The 25580-nt window shown below is 45.3% G+C and overlaps 1 protein-coding gene across 3 annotated transcripts in view; it reads left to right on the plus strand.

Moving 5' to 3' along the window:
• LOC119956037 (prolyl 4-hydroxylase subunit alpha-1-like) overlaps nt 1-25580 on the plus strand; it is a 94784-nt gene that overhangs the window by 51389 nt on the left and 17815 nt on the right. For all 3 annotated transcript variants that reach the window (XM_038782795.1, XM_038782793.1, XM_038782794.1), the window contains exons 3-10: nt 1072-1168; nt 1335-1486; nt 4725-4862; nt 7018-7257; nt 12998-13203; nt 15362-15538; nt 17496-17566; nt 24778-24877. In XM_038782795.1, the coding sequence (XP_038638723.1) occupies nt 1072-1168; nt 1335-1486; nt 4725-4862; nt 7018-7257; nt 12998-13203; nt 15362-15538; nt 17496-17566; nt 24778-24877 (1181 nt within the window). The remainder of the gene's footprint in view (nt 1-1071; nt 1169-1334; nt 1487-4724; nt 4863-7017; nt 7258-12997; nt 13204-15361; nt 15539-17495; nt 17567-24777; nt 24878-25580) is intronic.

Consider the following 25580-nt stretch of genomic DNA (forward strand, 5'->3'; position numbering starts at 1 on the left):
TGAACCTTGGCCCTCGCACCTTAAACCTATGCTCCCTAGTAATTGACCCCTCTACCCTGGGAAAACGTCTCTGACTATCCACTCTGTCTATGCCTCTCATAATTTTGTAGACCTCTATCAGGTCGCCCCTCAACCTACGTCGTGCCAGTGAGAACAAACCGAGTTTATTCAACATCTCCTCATAGCTAATGCCCTCCATTCCAGGCAACATCCTGGTAAATCTCTTTTGCACCCTCTCTAAAGCCTCCACATCCGTCTGGTAGTGTGGCGACCAGAATTGAACACTATACTCCGTGTGGCCTAACTAAGGTTCTATACAGCTGCAACATGACTTGCCAATTTTTATCCTCAATGCCCTGGCCAATGAAGGCAAGCATGCCGTATGCCTTCATGACTACCTTCTCCACCTGTGTTGCCCCTTTCAGTGACCTGTGGACCTGTACATCTAGATCTCTCTGACTGTCAATACTCTTGAGGGTTCTACCATTCACTGTATATTCCCTACCTGTATTAGACCTTCCAAAATGCATTACCTCACATTTGTCCGGATTAAACTCCATCTGCAATCTCTCCGCCCAAGTCTCCAAACGATCTAAATCCTGCTGTATCCTCTGACAGTCCTCATCGCTATCCGCAATTCCACCAACCTTTGTGTTGGGTAGGTTGGATAATTACCCAATCAGTCCCTTTCACTCCTCCTTGTCTTTGAGTAATGAATGATACTTGGGCCATGGGTGTTAGGATAGGGCTGACGATCTAATATTAATATTAATGTACTTGTCTAAGCAACCTGTAGCATCCGTATTTTAAGGTGACTGTCCCAATGCATTTTATCTAACGAGTTGCTATATAGGTTATGCACAACTAAGGCAAGCAGCAGCTTTCAAAATGTCTGCGTGCATCAAAGTATCTTTTAACATAACCGGTTTCCCAAATAATTTACTTCTATCATACTCTTTTTTTTTCAAAAAACAAAAGTATATTTTCAGTGTCGTAGGAAATCTCCTTGACTTGCTTTGATGATCCGAGTTATTCACTTGCGTAAAAATCTGTTTTTCTGTCCTTGGGCAGGCCAGATGACGGATCTGCTATATACCGAGAAAGATCTGGTGACTTCCTTGAAAGATTACATCAAAGCGGAAGAGAGCAAACTGGGCGAAATCAAACGGTAACCTGGTTTCTTGGAGTTTTACAATGCTTCATTTTTCTCTCGTCTTTTCTCCTTCCATTTCGTATGGCTAACGTGTTTGTACATCAAACCATTGGGCCATGTGCTAATATCAATAAAGGGTTTAAATTGGTTCCTAACATTAATTTATTCTCCATCTTACCAGGTGGGCAGAAAGGTTGGACAGACTTACTGAGACAGCGACCAAAGATCCAGAAGGGTTCCTAGGGCACCCGGTGAATGCTTTCAAATTGATGAAACGACTGAACACAGAATGGTTGGAGCTAGAGAACTTGGTCCTCAAGGACATGTCAGATGGTCAGTGGTTAATCAACTTTTTTCTGGGTAGACTAATGAACAACATCCCTTTTCCCCGCGCTTACGCCTCCTGTTTGCCCCTTCATTCATTTCCCCGTATATGTTTCTCCACCGACCTGCTTTCTTGCTATCCCTATCATGTGGAAGGACAGGACAATCCAACCTGTAAGTATCTTCACAGCGATCTATTGGATTAGGACATTTACCGCTTTCCTCCCCAGACAACCTGGGTGCAATAAGCAAAAGAAAAACCCATTGGCAAAACCTGAAGTATAAAAATCGATTACATTCTAAGCACTTGTGTATGTCTTACAAACCTGATAAATACTTTTTGATTTTCAAAGAGAAACTGCTGGAAAATCTCAGCAGGTCTGGCAGCATCTGTAGGAGAGAAAAGAGCTAACGTTTCAAGTCCAGATGACCCTTTGTCAAAGCTTTGTCTGCTTTGACAAAGGGTCATCTGGACTCGAAACGTTAGCTCTTTTCTCTCCCTCCAGGTGCTACCAGACCTGCTGAGATTTTCCAGCATTTTCTCTTTGGCTTCAGATTCCAGCAGCCGCAGTAATTTACTTTTCATACTTTTTGATGCCTTGACTGTAAACGGTAAGTCTGGAGGTTACAAAAGTGATCAAAAGCAAATTTTATTTTGCTTAGAGATTATATGTTCATTTTTTTAAAACAAGTATGTTCTCCTCTGCAAGGGCAGGACGGTGGCGCAGTGGTTAGCACTGCTGCTTCAAGGCGCCGAAGACCTGGGTTCGATCCTGGTTCCGGGTCACTGTCCGTGTGGCGTTGCACATTCTCCCTGTGTCTGCGGGGGTCTCACCCCCACAACCTAAAAGATGTGCAGGGTAGGTGGATTGGCCACGCTAAATTGACCCTCAATTGGAATTTTATTAAAAAGTTTGCCTCTGTTGGAGTTCGGCAGTATTTCTCTGAAGCAGCTGGGGAGAGCCTTGGAGGACCTTTGCACTAGGTGTAACCGCTTTTACTTTTATGTGGCATCTCATCATGAGATGCCACAGCTTTAATCAATAACTTGGAAGATCACATGCAGTTATGTCCTACAGTTTGATGGTGTGATGGTAGCAGTGCTGCGTCCAGTACCGTTGTTATTTCAGGTATGTGCATGTGGTTGGTGCTTTGCAACTTTGTTTTGTCTGCCAGCACTCCTGCGGAAAGAGATCAGTGTTGCTGACCTGCCACCAATTATACTTTTCTGTCAGTTCTTCGATGAATGTTCCCTACCTAATATCCACGACCTTCATTGCCTCTCTGCGTGCATTGATATACACATATATGTGTCGAATTATCTTTATTTTCTGATTCTTAGTTTATGACCGGCTTTGGAATGTGTGTGTCAGAGAAGAAGGAGGTCATGAAAGGGGATTTTTAATAAATGGTTTCAGTGTTCCACCAATGTTATCCTGACTGGAAAAAGCCCAATGCTTCATTACAGTTCCTCTTTCATCATAAGTGCATTTGGAGGATTATCACCCGGGACTGAATCAGGCCTTTGTATAACGTCTAGAGGCGAGTGCGTTCTAAAGACTAAACATTTAACTTTAAGGATCCTGCACCTTATTTTTGGGTTTTTTTCTGTCTCCAGCTCCACACGTCAAGTTCACATCTGCACTTCATCCAATAAATAAATTCCAGTTAAAACAGCTGGGTTTCATATTAAAATAGTTACACTAGAAAGGTTAAGAGTCTCTAAATATGGTGGTGGCAATTCAAACTCAAGTGTGCAGTAGCCAGCAGTTTTACTGCGTTAAACTTTTCAATAAACTTCATTTGGCAGCAAAGGGCAGTGGAGTGAACCACACTGTGATTTGGATGCAAGCCTGGCATGAGGAAATATTAGACTTAACAAAAAGATTAATGTCTGGACATTTCACTTTTATTTCTCAATCCGAAATGTCTGGGCAGTCATAAAATCTTATCCTACGACTTGTAGCGATGGGAGTGTTTTCGTGGACATGATATTGTAACAATGTGATTGAGGTTGGAAGGCATTGAGCAGTCTTGGCTGCTAAACCAAGTTGACATAGCATTCCAAACTTTCCTTATCAAAAGCTTATCAGCTACTGCGAATGCAGGCACGGTTGACTTAAAGTGAGCATGTCTAGTCCTGAAGCGCCTTCAACCCTACGTCTAGGCTTCCCACACTCTGATGTGTGAGATATGACACTTGCATCCGTAATGGGCTTGGGATGGCATCAGCTGAGCAGTGAGCAAGATCACGAGCCACCCACCCACCCACCCAAAAGCTGGCTAAGGCCCCATCAACACCACAGAGTGCCCAATATGTTTTAAATTAATAAAACTTCTTGAGGAGCCAAAAGAAAAGGCCATCTGTTGCTAAAAGGAATATCAGAGAGTACAAATTGTGGGCAGTTTAATCTGAGGTTAATACATTGCATTGGTAATCCGACATGCTAATTCCATTGGAATAGCAGGGTGTAAATTCACTCCACTGACTCTTTTCCCCCATGCCCCTCAAACTGACTCTCTACATTCTGAAACAAGAAAGCAAATAAGACGAGAGAAAATGTGATTTTACAGGAACCCCCGCACCCCCTATGAGTATTGACACAGTTCCACGCACTCCCCTGTCCCAACTTCCAAAGACAGCAATCCAAAGAAAATTCTGGTCTTGTTGCAGGAAATCATTTTACTAACGTTTATTGATATAGAGCAGCAAAGAAAAAAAATTGTTGGGAAGTAAATATCGAAAGGTATATAAAATGTTGAAATCCTGATCCAGAATGGTCACTATGACTTGCTTGGCCCCAAACAGGCAGAAATCTGATGATCCCTCAGACTCTAGTTTTTGTTTCAAGTGGCCCTCATTTTACTTCTTGGCAATTTATTAATGTTCCTCTCCTGACTGTATACCGGGTGTTTCTTGACTCGCCTGGTGTTCGTCCAGAAGGAGGGAGGTAGAAACCCTCGGTGCAACAGCACCTTTTAGAGAAGTTGAAGCAGCCATGTTATTGATGACATTTAGAGAGGTTTTCCAGGCCTCTCCTCAAGAAAGAGCTGCACAAGTTAGAACGGGGGGGGGGGGGGGAAGGAGGAATGAGAAACTACTCACCTGTCATTTCATCTCATTCCCTGCTTCCTCTACTGAACCACAACTGACGATCATTTTGTAGCTTCTTGGCCTGGTATCAATTTTGAATATAATGTTTACCTTTATTGAGTTTTGATGCACTGCTACCCCATGTCTCTGCAGGGTTCATTTCTAACCTCACCAGTCAGAGACAGCATTTGCCGAACGATGAGGACCAGACTGGAGCTGCCAAGGCGCTGATACGCCTCCAGGATACATACCAACTAGACGCAGAGACAATTTCTATGGGAAACCTCCCAGGTATGCAACCAAAGGTGATCTTGGGGTTGTGATGTGGTAGTGCCACTGGCTCATGAAACTCCAGGTTTTGTGCAGATGGCTGAAAGATCGAGGCAACTTTGCTGGTTTCGCTAAAACTTGGATCAGGGAACATCTGTCTGAATGTGTGTTAGTTGTGAGTTGGCAACACCAAAAAATGGCAGTAAACATAATATAAGAACAGTTCTACCTTCTGGTGGGAGAGGTGCAAAATGTCTGAATAAGGTCAGAATAAAATACTGCCAAATTGACATTGTACAACTACAAGTAATTACGATAAAAGTACAAACATGCATGCAGAGTAGACAGGCTCCTTGTACCTGCTCTGCCACTTATGATAATAATCTTCATTAGTGTCACAAGTAGGCTTACATTAACACTGCAATGACGTTACTGTGAAAATCCCCTAGTCACCACACTCCGGCGCCTGTTCGGGTACACTGAGGGAGAATTCAGGATGTCCAATTCACGTAACAATTGCGTCTTCCGGGACTTGTGGGAGGAAACCGGAGCACCCGGACGAAACCCACGCAGACACGGGGAGAACGTGCAGACTCCGCACAGACAATGACCCAAGCAGGAATCGAACCCGGGTCATTAGCGCTGTGAAGCAACAGTGCCAAGCACTGTACTCTGTGCCACCCGACTTGATAAGATCATAGCTGACCTGATTATGGCCCCAACTCTACTGTTGTCAATCAAGAATCTATCTAACTCAGCCTTAAAAATATTCAATGATCCATCCTGCATTACACTCTGTGAACGAGAGTTCCAAAGATAAATGACGCTCTTGAGAGAAATTGCTCCAAATCTGCATGTTAAATGGGAGAGCCTTTATTTTTGAACTGTGTCCCCTAATGCTAGTCACTACCACAAGGGTAAACACCCTTCCAGCATCCACACTGTCCTTCCCTTAGAGTTTTTCTTTTCTCACTGGAATGTATCTTTTCTGAGTATTCTTAAATATCTCATTAAATGTCTGCCACACTGCACCTAATTTCCCAGTTCACTTTAGCCAGCTCTGTCTTGCTCTCATAATGACCGTTATTTAAATTTTAGAACACAATCCTCAGACCCATTCCTTTCTCGCTCACACTGAATATGAAATTCTCTGTAATCTCTCTGGTACTTCTGTATTATAATTGGCCAACATTATTGTTTTCAGTGATGGTCCACACGTTCTCAAAAACACATGATCTTGTATTTACATTGCTTCTTTACCATTAAAAAAAACGTCCCAAGGTGCATCACAAAGATGTAAAGAAATTGGGCAGCGAGCCAGTGGGGGAGGAAATGTCAAAAGTGTAACGGGAACCTTGGTTTAAGAGTTGGGATTTTGAAAAACATATGGAGGTGAGGAGTTGGGGAGAAATTCGAGAGTGCAACCTCAACAGCTGGTTGGCTGTGATGGAACATGGAGCGGGGATTACAAAAGATCTGGCATCCGCAGATCACAATTTGGGGTGGGGTGAGTTTAAGCTTTCATGTGGTTACGAATGAGAGGATTAAACCATGCAGAACGTTTTGAACACCAGGATAAAAATTTGAAGTTGGGAAATCAGATAGCAAATGCTGTTCACTTTCTGTCTGAGCAGGGATGTAGTTACATTAGAGGCAGTTCAGAAGAGGTTCAAAAGATTGAGATGAGGGGTTTGTCTAATGAAGAAAGATTGAGCAGTTTAGGTCGATACACTCGAGTTTAGAAGATTGAGAGGAGATCTAATTGAGGTATACAAGATGATAAACGGTATGGACAAAGTTGACGTAGAGCGGATGCTTCCTCTTGTGGGTCAATCTAGAACGAGAGGTCACAGTTTTAGGATAAGGGGCAGCAGATTTAAAATAGAGCTGAGAAGAAATGACTTCTCTCAAAGGGGAGTAAACCTGTGGAGCTCACTACCCCAGAGTTTGGTGGATGCCGGGACTTTGAGTAAATTTGAGGAGGTGGGCAGATTTTTAATTAGTAATGGGTTGAAGGGTTATGGAGAACGGGCAGAAAAGTGGTGTTAAGGCCGAGGACATCAGCCATGATCGTATTGAATGGTGGAGCAGGCTCGAGGGGCTGAATGACCTAATCCAGCTCCTATTCCTTATGTGACCCAGCCAGGTAAAAACTTGATTCTGTTTCTCATCTCAGGTGTGAAGCATAAAACAACACTCACTGCGGAAGATTGCTACGAGCTGGGCAAAATAGCCTACACAGATGCAGATTACTACCACACGGAGTTGTGGATGGTGCAGGCGCTGAAGCAGCTGGACGCCGGCGAGGTATCCACCATTGACAAAATCACCGTACTGGATTACCTGAGCTACGCAGTGTATCAGCAAGGTGATCTGGAGAATGCATTAGAGCTCACACAGAGACTGCTGAAACTGGGTAAGGATGTGATGTGAAAGCTACCTTATGCAGGGAACTCCAAAACTACAGATAGTAAAGATAATGGGGCACAATCCTGTTTTAAGTGAGAGTTTAAAAGTGAAACCTGATTAAGGATCACCACCACTTGAAAAGCATCTTATGGGAAAAACTGCATTCATACATTTAATAAGCAACTTATAATTATAAAATACCCATTGAAAGAAGTGGCATCTTCACATCTGTATCTTTCATTTCTTTCACAAATGGAATCATGACGAATATGTAAACAGATATCCCTCCCCCCCGCTGACGTTTAATTTTCTGCGAACATGTCGATGAACGGTTGCCACCTCCGGGTGAACCCTAACAGTGACCCTCTCAAGGCGAACTTGATTTTCTCCAAACAGAGAAAGCTAGCCATGTCCGATAGCCAGGTCTCCGACTTCGGGGGCTTTGAGTCCCTCCAAGCTAATAGTATCCGTCTCCAGGCTACCAGGGAAGCAAAGGCCAGAACGTCTGCCTATTTCTCCTCCTGGATTCCCGGACCTTCCGACACCCCGAAAATCGCCACTTCTGGACTCAACGTCACCCTTGTATTTAACACCGTGGACATGACGTCTGCAAACCCCTGCCAGAATACCCTGAGCTTTGGACGTGTCCAAAACATGTGGACATGTTTCGCTGGCCCTCCCGCACACCTTGCACAGCTATCTTCATCCGGGCCACTGTCATGTGAACCCGGTGAACGACCTTGAACTGTATCAGGCTGAGCCTGGTGCATGTTGTGGACGCGTTGACTCTACTCAACGCCTCCGCCCAGAGACCATCCTCTACCTCTCCTCCTAACCCTCATCCCACTTGCGCTTCAGCTCCTCAGTCTGTGTGCCCTCTGACCCCATGAGCTCCTTATAGATGTCGGAGACCTTCCCTTCTCCCACCCACACTCTGGAAACTACCCTGTCCTTGGTGGCAGGAGCGGGAAGGTTGAGACCTGTCTGCGTAGGAAGTCCCGCACCTGCAGGTACCTAAATTTGTTTCCCCTCGCTAATCCAAATTTCCCCTCCAGCTCCCTCAAGCTAGGAAAGCCCCCTTCTATAAACATATCCCCCATCCTCTCAAGCCCTGCTCTCTGCCATCTCCGAAACCCTCCATCCAGCCTTCCCGGGGCAAACCGGTGGTTATTGCAGATTGGAGACCAGACCGATGCTCCCTCCACTCCTATGTGCTTCCTCCATTGCCCCCAGACTCTCAGGGCTGCCAGCACCATGGGGCTGGTGTAGTACCGTGCCGGCAGGAACGGCAGAGGCGCAGTTATCAACGCCCCCAAACTGGTGCCCTACATGAGGCCACCTCCATGCGCTCACATGTCGACCCTCCCCCCACCACCGACTTTCTTATCATGGTTATATTCACCGCCCAATAATAGTTACTGAAGTTTGGTAGCGCCAGCCGCCCTCTCCCAGCTCTGCTCAATCATCCCCTTTTTTACTCGCGGGGTCTTGCCTGCCCATACAAAGCCCGTGATAACTTTGTTAACCCGTTTTTAAAAAAGATGGGGAGACACTGGAACACAAATACAAATCTCGGAAGGATCGTCATCTTCACCGCCTGGACCCTCCCAGCTAGTGAAAACGGGAGCGCGTCCCACCTCCGAAAATCGTCCTTCATTTGGTCCACCAGACGGGCCAGATTAAGTTTGTGCAACCGTTCCCACTCCCACGCCACCTGGATGCCTAGATATCTAAAGCATCCCCCTACCACTCCAAACAGCAGTTCCCCCCCCAGTCGTCTCCCCTGTCCCCTTGCCTGAATCGCAAACATCTCACTGTTCCCCATATTTAGTTTGTACCCCGAAAACCGGCCAAATTCCCCCAGAATCCTCATGATTTCTTCCAACCCCTCCACTGGGTCCAATACATACAAGAGCAGGTTGTCTACGTAAAGTGAGACTCTTGTGTTCTCTCTCTCTCCCCCCCCCCCCCCCCCCCCCCCCCCGGACCAACCCCTTCCAGCCCCTTGAAGCTCTCAGTGCAATTGCCAGCGGCTCTATAGTGAGCGCGAACAACAGTGGGGAGCGGATTCACCCTTGTCTCATCCCCCGCTGTAGCCTAAAATAGTCCGATGTCGTCCTATTCATCCGTACGTTGGCCACAGGAGCCTGATACAGCAACTTGACCCAATCAATAAAGCCCCGCCCAAATCCGAACCGTCCCAGTACCTCCCACAGATATTCCCATTCTACTCAATCAAAAGCTTTCTCTGCGTCCATTGCGATCACTACCTCCACCTCCCTACCTTCTGGGGGCAGCATGATAGCGTTTAGCAACATTCTTACATTAGACACCAACTGCCTTCCCTTAACGAACCCCGTCTGGTTCTCCCCAATTATGTCCGGAACACAGATTTCAATCCTAGAGGACAAAATTTTGGCCAACAGCTTGGAGTCCACATTCAATAGGGATATTGGCCTGTCGGACCCACACAGCTCCGGATCCTTATCCCGCTTCAGAATCGGCGAGATCGTGGCCTGTGACATCGTCGGGGGCAGCACCCCTCTCTCCCTTGCCTCATTGAATGTACTCATCAACAGTAGCCCCAATATCCCAGCGAACTTTTTGTAGAACTCTGCTGGGTACCCATCCGGCCCCGGGGCTTTACCCGGCTGCATGGCCTTCAGGCCCTCCGCTATCTCGGGGCCCCCAGCCCTTCTACCAGCTCCCCGTCCTCCTTCGGGAAATTCACCCCCCCCCCCCCCGCCCCAAAGGAAGTGCCTCATCCCCTCCGACCCATACAGCCTGCTATAAAACTCCTTAAACGCCTTACTCACCCCTGATGAATCTCTAACCAGGCTCCCGGCTCTATCCTTTGCTTTCCCAACCTCCCTGGCTGCCTCCCTCTTTCTAAGCTGCTGTGCAAGCATTTTGCTGGCCTTCTCTCCATCTCATAAATCGCCCCCCCCACGCCTTTCTCAGCTGCTCCACCGCCCTCCCTGTGGTTAACAAGCCGAACTCTGCCTGTAGCCTCCACCATTCCATTGAAACCCCTGCCTCTGGGGTTGCATACCTCCTGTCGAACTGTAGTATCTCCTTTACCAGTCGGTCCATCTCTGTTCTGTCTACCTTCTTCCTGAGGGCTCGTATCGAGATCAGCTCCCCTCTAACCACCGCCTTCAATCCCTCCCAGACCACCGCTACTGAAATTTCCACCGTGTCATTGACCTCCAGATAATTCTGAATACATTTCCTCAACCACCCGCACGCCACCTCATCCGCTAAATGCCCCACATCTAACCTCCAGTGCAGGCGCTAGTTACTGTCTTTACTAACCTGTCGGTCAACCCAGTGAGGGGCATGGCCTGAGATTGTGATCGCCGAGTACCCCGCGTCCACCACCCCCCCTCAGAAGAGCCCTACTCAGAATAAAGAAACCGATCTGGGAGTACACTTTATGCACGTGTGAGTAGAAGGAGGACTCCTTTACTCTTGGCTGCCCAAATCTCCCATGGGTCCCCATCTGTTCCATAAATCCTTTTAGTTCCTTTGCCATTGCTGCCATCCGGCCCGCTTTTGAGCTTGACCGGTCTAAACCAGGGTCAATAATTGTATTGAAGTCCCCTCCCATGACCAGTTTATGCGAATCCAAGTCCGGTATCTTCCCCAGCATCCTCTTTATAAACTCCACATCGTCCCAGTTTGGCATGTATACATTTACTAATACCACCTGCACCCCCTCCAATTTCCCACTGACCATAATGTACCGGCCTCCCCCATCCAAAACTATTCTTCCCGCCTCAAACACCACCCGCTTGTTGATATGGATCGCGACCCCTCTGGTCTTCGAATCCAGTCCCGAGTGAAAAGCCTGTCTGACCCAACCTTTCCTTAACCTAATCTGGTCAGCTACTCACGGGTGCGTCTCCTGCAGCATTACCACATCCGCCTTCAGTCCTCTTAAATGCGCGAACACACGTGCCCTCTTGACCGACCCATTGAGCCCTCTTACATTCCAGGTGATCAGTCTAGTTGGGGGGTTGATCCCCACCCCCCTCCACCCCCCACCCCTTCGCCAATCAGCCATCCCCCCTCTTGTGCCAGGCGCCAGCCCGCGCCCCACGCCTCCACCGGCCTGCCCCCAGGCAGCCTCCGCCCCCCCACCTCCTCACTGTCCCTCAGCAAAAGTCCCTCGTCAGCAGAACATTTAATAATTTGCATTCCTGATGGAGCATTTTCACAGCACAAATTCACGAGTGTCCTCCAATTATCTGCACTGGAGGACAGCTAAAAGTAATCATGTCTTTTAGGTGAACTGTGATGGTAAGAGTTGTCAGAGACTGACTGAAGTTTCTGCCTGAATTAACTCCCATTCTTTGTTGGGTTTGCAATCCAAAATGATTGACTGAATCTTGCTTGACAGCTTGGGCGGAGATCTCATTATTGACCGTTTCTAGCAGCATATGAATTTTGCATCTAGCATTTAAGCGGTCGCTTTAGATAGAGGTGATTTGTCCACCTTTTCAAAGTGGCATCAGCATGAGACTGCTAATGTGTATTTCATCGACAGAGGTAAGCCGTGCCCACCAGTTTTAAAAAATTTCAATGCCATTAATAACACACGAACCCAGATGGAAATACTTAAAAATTGAAGCCGAAGCGATGGCACAGCGGTTAGCACTGCTGTCCGCAGGGCCAGAGACCCAGATTCAATACCGGGATTGGGTGACTGTGTGGGATTTGCACATTCTCCCCGTGTCTGCGTGGGTTTTCTCTGGGTGCTCTGGTTTAAGATGTGCAGGTTGGGTGGATTGGCCATGCTAAATTGCCCCTTGGGAGAGTTATGTGAACAGGGTGGGGGAGTGGGTCTAGGCAGGGTGCGCTTTCAGAGGGTCGGGGCAGTCTCGATGGGCTGAAAGGCCTCCTCCTGCACTGTAGGGACACTATGGATACATTTTTTATTATTTTTATGGGATGTGGGTGTCTCTAGCAAGGTCAGCATTTGTTGCTCATCCCTAACTGCCCTTGAACTGAATGGTTTTCCAGGCCATTTCAGAGGGCAGTTAAGAGTTAACCACATTAGTCTGGACTCACATGTAGGCCAGACTGGGTAAGGGTTGCTAAGGTTTGAAACGAGACACGTGTTTGATGTGTGTGTGCCATTCAGTGCAAAAGGACAACAGGAGTCTGTAATAGAATGCAATGCTGGATGCAAATACCCAGCAGAATTAAGGAATTAATTGCATCAATCAGTTGATTTTTGTTATATTGAACGACTTAAAAATGGATGGGGCACGGTAAAATGCTCAAATCAATATCCCTGTTAGATGTATAACTGAGAGATGGTATTAGGTAAGGACAGACTTGGTCTGTGACTAAATGTCCCCTTCTATGGTTAAATAACCTCCAACATGCTCTGACAAAATTGATACATGTAGAAAGGCTACTTTAGGCAAGGTCCTGGATGGTGGCCAACACCAATACAAACGGTAGCTTGGTCTTAACTTATTTGAATATGGTGAGTTAGAGACATACATAGAACCACCCACTCCTAAAGTTCTAATGTCTGAACCTTTATCCTGAAGTCCTTACATAAACACACACATACACACACACACATTCTCGCTCACACATACATGCAGGGTGGGAGTGAAATTGTAGCAATTGTTAGACGGTGCAGCTTAAATTCATCCATCAAAGTTGTATTTAACTTTGCCTTGGCAGCAGGTTAAGATTTGTGTGAAAGCTCTTTCACTGACCTCTTGCAGATCCTGAGCACCAGCGGGCAAATGGAAACCTGAGATATTTCGAGTATATGATGGCTGACCAGAAAAAGGAAAAGTCAAACGTAGCCCAGAAGACAGAAGAAAACAAATCGGGGGATGTTTTGAAGACAAAGAGAGAGCGCCCAAAGGATTACCTACCAGAGAGGCAGAAATATGAAAAGCTGTGCCGAGGAGAAGGTATCAAATTGGTAGGTGAATTATTTGAATGCGGAGGGCTCCTGGATGTTTGAGGATTTGCAGTATCTGTGTTTTGCTTCTGTGTTGTTCAAAATGTGTGATATGGTGTGAGCAAGCTAAATAAATGAGGAAGATGACACATTCTTCTTGTGATTTCTACACAATGAGGAAATAAAATGTAAGAAGGGCCATTTTCAGCTGTGGCGTAGAGGTAACTCTCTCCTGAGTCAGCAGGTTGTGTTGAAGCCTCATTCCCCAAGACCCGAGCACATAATTCCTGCTGGCCTGTCAGTGACGCGCTGAAGGAATGCCACCTTGCGGATGGAACGTTAAAACTCCGGTTCCACCTGCACACTCAAGCAGCAAGTAAAAGATCCCAGAGAACTCCCTGGTGTGATCTGGCCAAGATTTATCCTTCAACCAACAACACCAAAAACCGATTCTCTGGTAGATTTGAAATGAAGTGAAAATCGCTTATTGTCGCAAGTAGGCTTCAAATGAAGTTACTGTGAAAAGCCCCTAGTCGCCGCATTCCGGCGCCTGTTTGTGGAGGCTGGGACGGGAATTGAACCCGCGCTGCTGGCCTTGGTCTGCTTTACAAGCCAGCTATTTAGCCCACCGTTTTATCACATTGCTGTTTGAGGGATCTTGCTTTGTGCAAATTGGCTGCTGTGTTTGGCTCCATTGCAACAGTGACAAGGCTTCAAAAGTGCATCACCGGCTGTGAAGCACTTGAGGGCATGGGACACCCTGATGCAGTGAAAGATGCTACACAAATGAAAATCGTTCTTTCCATTATTTTCAAAAGCAGAGCACGTGTATTGCAGAACTTTCTGCAAATTGTGCCCCCGTTGCCAAGCTGTAAGAAGAAGGATTGGCCATGAATCAGATTACTTTTTGTTATCCAGTGACCAGGCAGGCTCAGCTGTGTTACTGCCCACAGTTGAATAGGTTGTTGACTTGCCGACTAGACTTGGATGAAGAATGGTCATTTGGGCAAAGCAGCAGTAGACTGCTGGGCCAAGGGGGGAAACATATTTGCTGCAAAGCGTTCAGTTCGGGTCGCTGCTTAGTGCCTTGGCTTAGTCAGCAGCGCCAAGCTTCTGCAGGAGTAGCACTCGACTGTGTGACATTACTGATTTAGCTTTTATTTTTGGAGAGTTGTTCTCCAATGTAGATAGCACTGGTTGTAATCTTCAAAACCCATAACTTCTGATCTCCAGAAGATGCACTGAAAGGGTACCCCAAAGATACACTGGGGGACCCCTCTTCAGAAGTCCCTGCATAAGGATTGTATGATAATTATCCGGGAAGTTCAAGCTTCCACTGGGCAATTTCCCTGCTCTGGGAGCCAGCTGATACTGTGATTTGAATCACGGTCTTTCAATGGTTCAGTATGTCTAAAGGAATTGTTACCCTGGAAAAGTTAGAAGAATGGAAACCACTTCTAACTTCTGGGTGACTATAGTACTGACCCTCGCCACGGTCAACCCCCATCAAGTACCTTCTCCAACCCCCAAACACCCTCCCAACCCCAAGCAACCCCCCCCCCCAAGACTATTCTCCCTTCACCCCCACCCCCGATCATCACCTCACCTCCCTTCAAATACCTTCAACAATCTCTCTATACACCCCCCCCCCCCCCCCCCCCCCCCCCCCCCCCCTGACCAACCCTGCAACCTGACGCCTCCAACCCCACCCCACCCCCGCCCCCATTCACCTTATTCCTACCCACTTATATACATACCTTCTCCCTGACTGGATGTGTAAAATTACCTACTTTTCAGCAGCTAATGCTGCAAAAAAGGGGCAGGTTTTTCTTTCCTGCTTCGGGATCTCAGTGAAATACACTTACCTGGAAGGTCAGGCGACACGGGTGAGGCTGTATTTCAGGGGAAACAGCTAGGATTGGAGCGACGAAACAACTGTGATTGTGGCCCCAAAAACAGATCGGCATCCTAATGTTTTTGTTTTTGATGCAAAATTTGCATGACCTTGGCCTTCCTTCCCAGTCTGTTTACCACCGGTTACTGGCACAAAATAGTTCTGTATTTATCTCTAATGGTCACCATACTTCAAAATTAAATTGAGTATTCAACACTTTTGAGACCTTTCAAGGAATGTGATGTGGCACGATACAATTGCATGTCTTCTTCTGTTTCCATGCAGACTCCACGAAGGCAGAGGAAACTCTTTTGCCGTTATTCAGATGCAAACAGAAGTCCTTTGTACCTTCTGAAACCTGTGAAGCAGCAGGATGAATGGGACAAACCTCGAATTATCCGCTACCTTGATATAATCTCTGACCAGGAAATTGAGCGAGTGAAAGAGTTAGCGAAGCCCAGGGTAAGCCATAACCTCATTCTGGGGTTAATTTTGTGTGTTGGTTCAAGGGTTTTATTGCGGAATGAGGATTGCAGGTTTGGATGACCTGCCCTTCAATGAAACCCACCGTGTGCTATTTTTCACTTCCTCCTCCTGCATCATTTGCCCTGCTCCTCACAACCAGGTGAAATTGAGCCTTGGCCACTTCTGAAAGCGAACCTGAAAGCATTATATCAAGGCCGCTCTGAACTACCCACATGGGTGCAGGGCGTTAGAGCAACATTGATTCGAGACCTGGGTGCAGCCCTGACTTCTTGGACAGAGGTGCGTATTGTACGGGGAAACCTGAGAAGGAGAGGTGGCGGTTTGTGCTGTGATGGGTAACGCTTTGCGGACCCCCCCCACCCCCCACCACTCTGGCACTGCAGTCTCTGCTGCATTTTCTGCCGAGGGGGACAGTGGGCTCAGAAGGTGCACAATTTGCTGGCCTCTTGTTTTCCCCGGAACCTCCTGTTGGCCAGCTGAGCTTCTCATTTCTGTTCGCCTCTTCCAGTGCCCTCCCAAGCAGTCGGCCTCCGGACGTCACTGTTCATATCCCACCCTGGCAGCTGGGAAATTTTAATTTGGCTAATTCCAGATCTTGATTAAAAGGTCGGTATCAGTAATGGTGACTGTGAAACTATCGGATTATTATAAAGGCCCATTTGGTTCACTATTGCCTTTTAGAAAAGGAAATCTGCCATTCTTACCCAGTCTGGACTACAAATATTTGTTTAAAGCAAGGTGCAAATTTGCAGCTGTGCCATGCAAGTACAAAAGTATAGCTGCACCTCAGTTTAAAGTACCAGAAAGCGATGACCATAACCAAAAAGATAGCCAGAGAACTCCACACATGAAAGGGCCACTAAACTAACGCAGTTACTCATTCATAAACCACATGATTACTGTCAACCGGATGAGCTGAATTAAACCAGTTCTTCTTGGTTGGGGAGGGGTGCATGTGACTCCAGACCCTCAGCAATGTAGTTGCCTCTTGATTTCCCTCTGAAATTACCTAACGAGCCCTCTCAGTTGACTTCAAGAAGGTGGCTCACCACAACCTTCTCTCGGGCAATGAGGGACAGGCAGTGAGGGTGGCTTAGTGGCACACTGGTTAGCACGGCTGCCTCACAGAATAGGGACCCTGTTCGATTCCAGCCTCGAGTGACTGCCTGTGTGGAGTTTGCACATTCTCCCCGTGTCTGCGTGGGTTTCCTCCGGGTGCTCCGGTTTCCTCCCACAGCCCAAAGATGTGCAGGTTAGGTGCGGTTATGGGAATAGGGCAGGGGAGTGGGCCTCCGTAGGGTGCTCTTTCGGAAGGTCTATGCAGACTCGATGGGCAATGGCCTCCTTCTGCACCGTATGGCTTCTACGACACCCTGCCCATGAATTTAAAGAAACATTTTGTACTGTAAATCTTAGGTCATTAAGAATTTGATTTGGAATGCCTTGTTGAGCCAAGAGGCAGAGAAAATACTTGCAACATTGTACTTAGTCGAAAGAAATTGAAATGTGTTCACAAATCATATTTGATACATGTCCGCTTCATTTGATGACCAACCATAAAATCACACTTTACGTTGTAATTAATTATCATAATAAATGTTAGTGCACACACACATTGTAAACTAATGGCCATATTGAGAAACTTCTAAACCAATCACTATTAATGTCTTGTAAGAAGTCCAGTGTTCTGATTGTTCGTCAAGCTCCAAACTGGCTTCCCAAGAATTTCAGTTATCAATGGTTGTTGCAGCCGCCATTAACTGCATACACATAAGCCAGCGAGTGTGAAGGAATGACCCAAGGGTGCTCGTTCCAGAGTAACGGACTTGTGTGTTTTTATTTGTCCCCACTGGAAAGATTCTGATTGGTCCTGTTCTACATCCAGTCAAGTTGGTAATAATCTTTCTGTTTTTCTGATTGGTTGGCTTCACAGCTGAGACGAGCCACCATTTCTAACCCAATAACTGGAGTGCTGGAGACAGCTAATTACAGAATAAGCAAAAGGTAAGCGAGAGCTGTGTCGGCTCCTCTTCGCAAGGAAGGTGCTGCATCTGGTTCAAACCACGCATGTTTGGAACCTGGCATCCACCGACGTATAGCTTTGGGAAAGGTGGTCAACAAGAGCAGAGCTCAACTGCCAACACGTCGATGAAATGAAAAACATGCGGTTGGAACCTGTGGTTCTATTATATGCAAGCAGCTTAAACAGATAGCAATCACCCATTAGTCCCCCCTCCATCGTCACCTTGAGTCAAATGAAACCAACCTTTAAAAGTGAAAGGACATTGAATTGGGCAAACTGGTTTAAAAATTAAAAAAAATTTTTTTTTAAGGTTAATGGGGGGGGGGGGCTGTTGGGTTACTTACTGGTATAGGGTGGATACGTTGACTTGAGTAGGGTGATCATTGCTCGGCACAACGTCGAGGGCCGAAGGGCCTGTTCTGTGCTGTACTGTTCTATGTTCTATATGAGGCGCCCAGAATCATAACCGGGTGAAGTAATTATTTTACTTAATATACTATGCGGCCCTTTGTGAATTGTGAATTTCTGAATGTGGCCCTTGCACGGAAAAGTTTGCCCACCCCTGGGCTAGACCATTCAGGAGAGATGTTAGGAAGAACTTCTTCACTCAAAGGGTGGGAGGGGTTTGGCACTCTCTACCACAAATAGCAGTTGAAGCTGGATCAGTTGTTAATTTTAAATCTAAGACGGATAGACTTTTGTGAAGCAAAGATATTACGGGATATGGGCCAAAGGCAGGTATATGGAGTTAGGTCACAGATCAGCAACAATCTCGTTGTATAGCGGACAGGCTCGAAGGGCTGAATGGCCTACTCCTGTTCCTATTTATCAGAGGTGAGTACAGTGGATCCTTCGGAGTGTATCAGTCTTTGCGGGCAGCTGTCACTTGCACAAACTAGATTGAAAACCACTGCAAGGTTTTCCACAGATGTTTCTCGTTGCACTCTGAAAATGGAGAATGGAGGGGGGGGGGGGGGCATTGCTGTTCTTTGCATCTTCGCCCCGCGCCAAACCCTGACAAGGCAAGAGGGCAAAGGCAGTCTAACAAAATCTGTGATTTCAATAATAATAATCGCTTATTGTCACAAGTAGGCTTCAATGAAGTTACTGTGGAAAGCCCCTAGTCGCCACATTCCGGCACCTGTTCAGGAATTGAACCACGCTGCTGGCATTGTTCTGCATTGCAAACCAGTTATTTAGCCCACTGTGCTAAGCTGAAATTAGTTACCTCTTGTTGCAGCTAATCGTAGGACTAGAGCAACGGTGGCAATAGTTCCTGAATTTCATATGTATCGGAATAAAATGGCCAGCTTCCTTTTCTCTTTTAATTCCTTAAGTTTGCAACACGCTTCTACACAACAGCTCCATGAAGTACAGATCAGACTTGTAAAAGCAGAGCTTGTCTTTTGCAGCTGGGAAATGTGGAAAGCCTCTGATTTCCTATTTTTATTGTAGGCCAGTAGGATTAGCATGCTCTGTAATTACAGGGTGCGGAGTCTGCTCAGGGAAGAGAAGGTCTAAAAATAACATTTATAGCCAAGTAAACAAAATAGTTCAGTGAAGATGTTTAACTTAGAGCAGTGATGTGAGACATTTTTATTCTCATTCTCTCTTTTCCTGGTGTCTTGTGACTAGATATGTAACTTTATGTATTACCAGGTATAATTTCTCAAGGCCGAAAAAACACATTTTTAGAATGTGCCATGCATAACTATTTTTTATATTTTACTCGATTGCAAACAACTTATCTGGACAATTTGGTTAGGCACTGCTTTGTGTTGGACTTGTTATCCCCTTTGCCGCTTGCATGTTGGTCTATTCATTTACTTCAAGTGACCCTTGACCCCACCTGACCCAGATTGGCCAACAAAATCCAGCACAGCCTCTGTCCCGGGGCTGCCGGTTTTGAGAGTAGAAGTCCCGCATTCCTTCGTGTCGATCTTTCATTTATCACAATGTCCCTTCTTGGTCTCTTCTGCAGGCTGGATTCCTGTTCAAACAAGTCCACCACTGCCATTTATTCAAAAAAGAACACGTTTGAATTTTTACGGCACCTTTCATGCCATCAGGGCATCTCAAAGCACTTCAGGGTTTATTTACTTTGAAGTGTGCCCACTGTCATGATGTGGAAACACGACGGCGGATCAGCAGTAAAGCGGACCTCATCCTAAACTCTGCTGACCATGTCTGAACTCTCGCAAAGTCCCATTCGCCTATAGGGACATAGAAACAGAAGAAGACCATTTATCTCTTTCCCCCCTCCCCCCGCCCCCGCCCAACCAGTTCACAACTCAGTGAGACCACCCCACCTTTACCTAAATATTATTTAATACATTTTTGTTAACAGAATTCTATCATTAATCAAGGTTCTTGGTCTGGCAATTTTCTCTATTTTAAAATTCTTCTTATTGTTCCCAAATTCCTTTTGATTCCCATCTCCCTATCTTTATAACCTCCTCCAGTCCTACAACCCTCTTGATATCTTTAATTCTGGCCTCTTGTACGTGCCCAATTTTAATCACACTATGGGCTGCTTGGGTCCAACATCCTAAATCTCTCTCCCTGTAAAATATAGCTTAAAATCTACCCCTTTGTTCACCTGTGCTAATACCTGCCTTGGTGTCAAATTTGGTTTGACAACCCTGCTGTGAAAATCTTTGGGGCATTTTACTATGTTAAAGGTGCTTTATAAATGCAAGTTGCCATTTAACGCGAGTGGTTTTTGAATAAGCGGTACTGACAAACTCAATTTGAATTCAAAAAGTCATAATTAAATTCAATCCACGGCCTTTGGACTTATTTATATTAAATACAGCTGTCTGTGTCCTTGGTCTTTACTTTTCATAACTCCATTAATGCTGCCATTATTACATTTTCATATGATTTGAAAGTGTCTGCAAAGGCTGGCAATAAGGAACAGATTAAGAGCTTCAGGGTGATGTAAAGAAACTCAGTCAGTGCACTTATAAATAGCAGATGCCACTTAATATGGCGGAATACTGTGTTAGTGCACATGTTGCCAAGCATGCCTGTCCCACACATGCAGCTATTCTGAACAGGGCTGTGAGAAGGTGGGACTAGGCAGAATTAACTGCTTCCTCTTCATTATATATGCAGGCAATATGAAAGCAAGGCTTCAAAGGGACTTTTATCAAGTGCGTTCCTCATAATATCGGGGCTGCCCAATCCTAATTGAGTTTTACAAGTTTGCTCTAAATCAAAGGGGAAATTAGAACAAACCATCATTCACTATAAGTTGAAGAACAGCAAAGGTACCTGGAGACAGTTGTCAAAACCACTGAGTTTGTACTTCTGAAAAGGACAAGAGGCTCTGAATGCAAATCCCAAAGACTCCAGTTAGAATCAAAAAGTTCCATGTGATTAAAAAACAAAATTTGCTTTATCACTCATAACAAAGAGGTTGCTCTAGTAGTTCACGTCAAAGAAAAATAACTTTCTATCTAAATTTGCAGTAATTCATCCGTGCTTTAGAGCGACAGGAATGACAAAAGTTCACCCATAGCTACTTTTAGCATCAGATCCCAGAATAAATCCATCTGTCAAATTACTGTATTAACACAAAATGTAACAAACTACTGTTGAGTTAATTCAGAGAGCGTATCTCTGGTCAGATTTTGGATGATTCTGAATTGCTTCAGTTGCAGTCTCTATTTGAGGCCCTTTAATTAGAATACTGCCTTGTAATTACCCAGTTGCCCATTACCCAGGGGAGGTCTTGCGGTGTAGTGAGTGGGTGGTGACCCTGCCTCTGAGTCAGAAGCTCCGGGTTCAAGTCAAATGCCCCTTGATGGTCAGGGAAGGTGTGTTCATAACGCAGTTGATTTATCAACTTGTAAATCATTCCAGCACACATAATGGCAGACAGTAAGAGTCCAGGAGAACCCTAGTCAGCCATGTTATGGAAAGAAAGTTGGCGTCTCCACCATTACTATCCATAGCTCCAGTGTACAACATGTATATGAATGTGCATGTTGCCACAGCACCTCAGACCCCCTGAATGACTGGCAATACGCCATCACCCATTATTATCCTTTTTAAAAGACCACACTACCATCAGGCTCATTAAAGCTTTAGCATTGACTGTTGCATCTTGTCTCACTGGGCATACTGATCCTCAATAGTGCATTAGCTTCCAAATGAAGTGGGAATTCCTGGCTGTCCTTCCCCCTAACCACATTTACCTACTAACACATGAGTGTAGGCTCCACCTCCTTACTGCCAATTAATGGCCTGATTCATAACAGCAGAGAGCTGCTGCAACTAGATCGAAGCCATTTTCTGGTGGCTTTACCAGTCAGAGTTCAGCAGAACCCCTGCTGATTAGAGCCTTTACTTTCTGTTCAGATTGCTTGACCTGCCTCATCCTGTCCCTCCACTTCAGTGCTTGCATGCAATTAATCTGGTTGAAGCCATGATATTACTATGGAGCAAGGTGAGGAAGTAGGCCCCAAGAGCTATCTCAGAATTTGTTTTCTTGCAAATGTAAACGAAACGATCAATCAATGAGACTTTTCAAATAGACAGTGATTTCCCTAAACCTTCCTTCCCCCTTCAACGGTTATGAGTTGAGAGGATCAGAGACATCTTTCCCTGTAAACACCCATTGTAAGAAACAATCTGCTATATGAATTTCCTTCCCTCTGGCTGTGTTAATTTTGCTTGTTTTCCCTCCTCCTGACATAGTTTTCAATTAATTTTGTGTGCCCGCATTTGCTTTTGCCTTGTGACATAAGTTATCCTCAGGGCTATTTATGATGCTCCATGCTCTACAAGGAGGTCCTGATGTGGATTTATCTATCAATAAGTCAGTGGATCTTTACAAAGCGAGTGATAAATAAAAGTGAATTTAGGTCGATGTTGACGAGCAACATTTAGGACGATGCTGACTCGTCTTTGTAACCTCGATTGCCAGGCTAACAGTTTGGACACACACGTACTGTTTTGATGGTGATGTTAACATACCCTTTATGAGTTGACACTGAAAGTAGCAAACTGATTTCATAGAAAGATAGTTTTGGGACACTAATGGTGCCTTGTGTGATCTCTTTTACTGTAGCAAAACAAAACCAGTAATTTGACTCCTTCCCTGCTATCGGCAGTCAGATATTTTAAATAAGGCAAGTTTGACGTTGCAATGCAATCCTTCTTGATGAACTATTCAGTGCAACAAATTTCGGTTTGCCCTGCCTCTGACCTCCCCGCTTCTCAATCCAGCCCCCAGATTTTCACCACACTGAACTCTTCCAATGTCAATTGAAAATGGGATGAAGTAACTATTTATTTATATTGGCACATGCGTCACTGTACAGAATCCAGACATTTCTGATGGTCGCCTTGAAAATGTTTTATCCTCAGCTGTCCGGTTGCCTACTTAAGACCAGTTTACAACTAACATCTGGTGCCTCTTAAGTTCCTTTTTGAAATATCTTTTTAGACCATCTTTGTCTTTAATTTCTTAATGTAATCAAGATAGTTAATGCTGCCTGTCTTTGGTTTGCATTATTTGTGCTAGGGCTAGCAGTAATAGAGTCTGCTTCCACAATCCTAGTTCAGAGCCAATAATGAAAAATATCCATGTGAAGTGAACATGTTCTGTTATTTCTTTTAAAAGACTGGAATTTTGTTGGGCTGATCTTGGTCTTGCCCACCTATTGGGGAAACAGGCAGGGGGTCTGGCCTCCATGGTTCCCGGAGGCAGGATTAAATCCAGGCCGTGGTGTCTGAAAGGCATGCATGGTCATTGTGCTGGTAAAAGTTGCATATTTTCTCAGTTGAGTTAATAGTTTCCATTGATATGTAAAGGAAGGAATTTCACATTCCTCCACCTCAGTAAGCCTCGAAACATTTCACAAGCACTGTTAAATAATAGTCACTTGTAATTTGGAAACCACAGGAGCCAATTTCCCCACAGCAAAGTCTGTCGCACAGCAGTGAGATAGATGATCAGATAATCTGTTTTTCGTGTTGATTGATGGATACATATTAACCAAGAGACTGGGAGAGCACCCCTGTTCTTGTTTGAGTAGGGCTTTTTGATCTTTGATATCCATCTCTAAGGGTAGAGAGGGCCTTGATTCAGTACCTCGTTCAAAGTCACTACATTTCCTCAGTGCTGTACTCGTGTGCTAACTTAGATTATTACTGCTCAAGTCTTTGTTGTGGGTTTGAGGCCTCAAATTTCTGACTCAGAAGCAGGAATGCTACCCCTGTGCCAAGGTTGACGCCTAGGATATAATTTTGTAATTGCGCTAACAACCAAAGGCAGCTTCATTGAGCAGAAGTAGAGAGTAACTTAATTGCATCTGGATTGTAGTTAGAGGCAAGTATTTTGCGTGGAATTAGTTTTTATTTTTAAAAAAAAACTGCATTTGAACATTCTTTTAAGCAGTTTCCATTATTCTTGCACATGGCCGGAAAATGAACATGCCGTGGCTTGAAATTTGATGTATTCTGTGAAATTGACTGGGATGCAGCAACTTCAATGCTGAACAATATTGACGAAGATCAATCAATCTTCATTGACGTTGACAAGGAAGTGTAATATTTTGTAAAATCATTTTGCTTGGGAGCAGTGGTACCTCAAGAGGACTGATTGCTGTTAAGTGCCTGGTCTATTTTGGACACCACAGTTCAAGATCACCAGGCTCGCCCTGCAGCATTGCCAGGTTATTCTTGGAATATTGGCTGAGTCCTATCTGTGGTTGCAACAAGCTGAGAATGAAACACCATTGTCACTCTGGAGACCTATGAGTGTTTGGTCCTGGCTTTGTTCAGGAATACATGTCCTTGATGGCCAGTTCTCGAATAGTGTGACTGTCGCCGGGGGGGGGGGGGGGGGGGGGGGGGGGGGGGGGAAGAATTGACAGCTCCATTCATTCTGTAGACAACTCGCCCTCTAAAGAGGCAGTGGCCAATGAACAAAAATGACCGCAGAGACCTTAAGTTGTTGGGTCTGCTTGTGCTGATACTCCATTTGATGATTTGTGTACTGTTACACATTTAGGATGGATGCATTGTGAGCCTATGAAGTACAAATACTCATGGATACATCACTATAAGCTGTTGCTCTAAATAGGACATCAGGATGTGAGTAGCAGATGTATCAAGGACATTGCTGAAATGACATAATGTGCAAGCTTGGACAAACCATATATTATTTTTCTCCATTCAGTGCGTGGCTGTCAGGATATGAAGACCCTGTGATTAGTCGCATTAACCAGAGGATACAAGATCTCACAGGCCTTGATGTTTCCACAGCAGAAGAGCTGCAGGTAGGCCTTTGCAAAATGGGTTTAAGGGAAATGGAACTGGACCCGAATGAATGGCGAGGTGGGTGTTTACCCCAATTAAAATGACCATTACAGCCAATAACAGAGCAATATCTGGTTCGGAAAATGTGCGGAGCCTTTTATCTGTGAAAACAATGACGTTTTTAAATAAATTTATTAGAGTATCCAATTACTTTTTTTCCAATTAAGGGGCAATTTAGCATGGCCAATCCACCTACCCTGCACATCTTTTGGGTTGTGGGGGTGAGACACACGCAGACACGGTGAAAGCAATGAAGTTAAAATAATAGAGGTCCCCTGACTTCAGTAGCTACATTACAGAAGCTAAAAATACTGAAATCGAGCGAGAGGAAATAGTGGAAGTTCTTCACATATGCTCCTTCAGTTTTCTGAGTGAGAGCTGAGTTAGCGACTCAGGTCTGATAAAAGGGCATCGATCTGAAATATTAACTCTCTTTCTCTCCACACAGATAATGCCTGATCTGCTGAGTATCTCCACCATCTTCTCTCTTCTTTCAGTGGCTAAGATATTGGTTAATGTTGCAAACTTCAGTTGCTGGGGAGTCGTTCCCCTACCCCCAACACACACGTACAACAATGCTGAAGCTTTAGGTGGCATTTTCCCATCTTTTCCACCTGCTTTTAATAGCCAAGTTGAAGGGTAGAATTCCCAATTTGATAACCA

Source organism: Scyliorhinus canicula, chromosome 22 (assembly GCF_902713615.1).
Source record: "Scyliorhinus canicula chromosome 22, sScyCan1.1, whole genome shotgun sequence".
Lineage (NCBI taxonomy): Eukaryota > Metazoa > Chordata > Chondrichthyes > Carcharhiniformes > Scyliorhinidae > Scyliorhinus > Scyliorhinus canicula.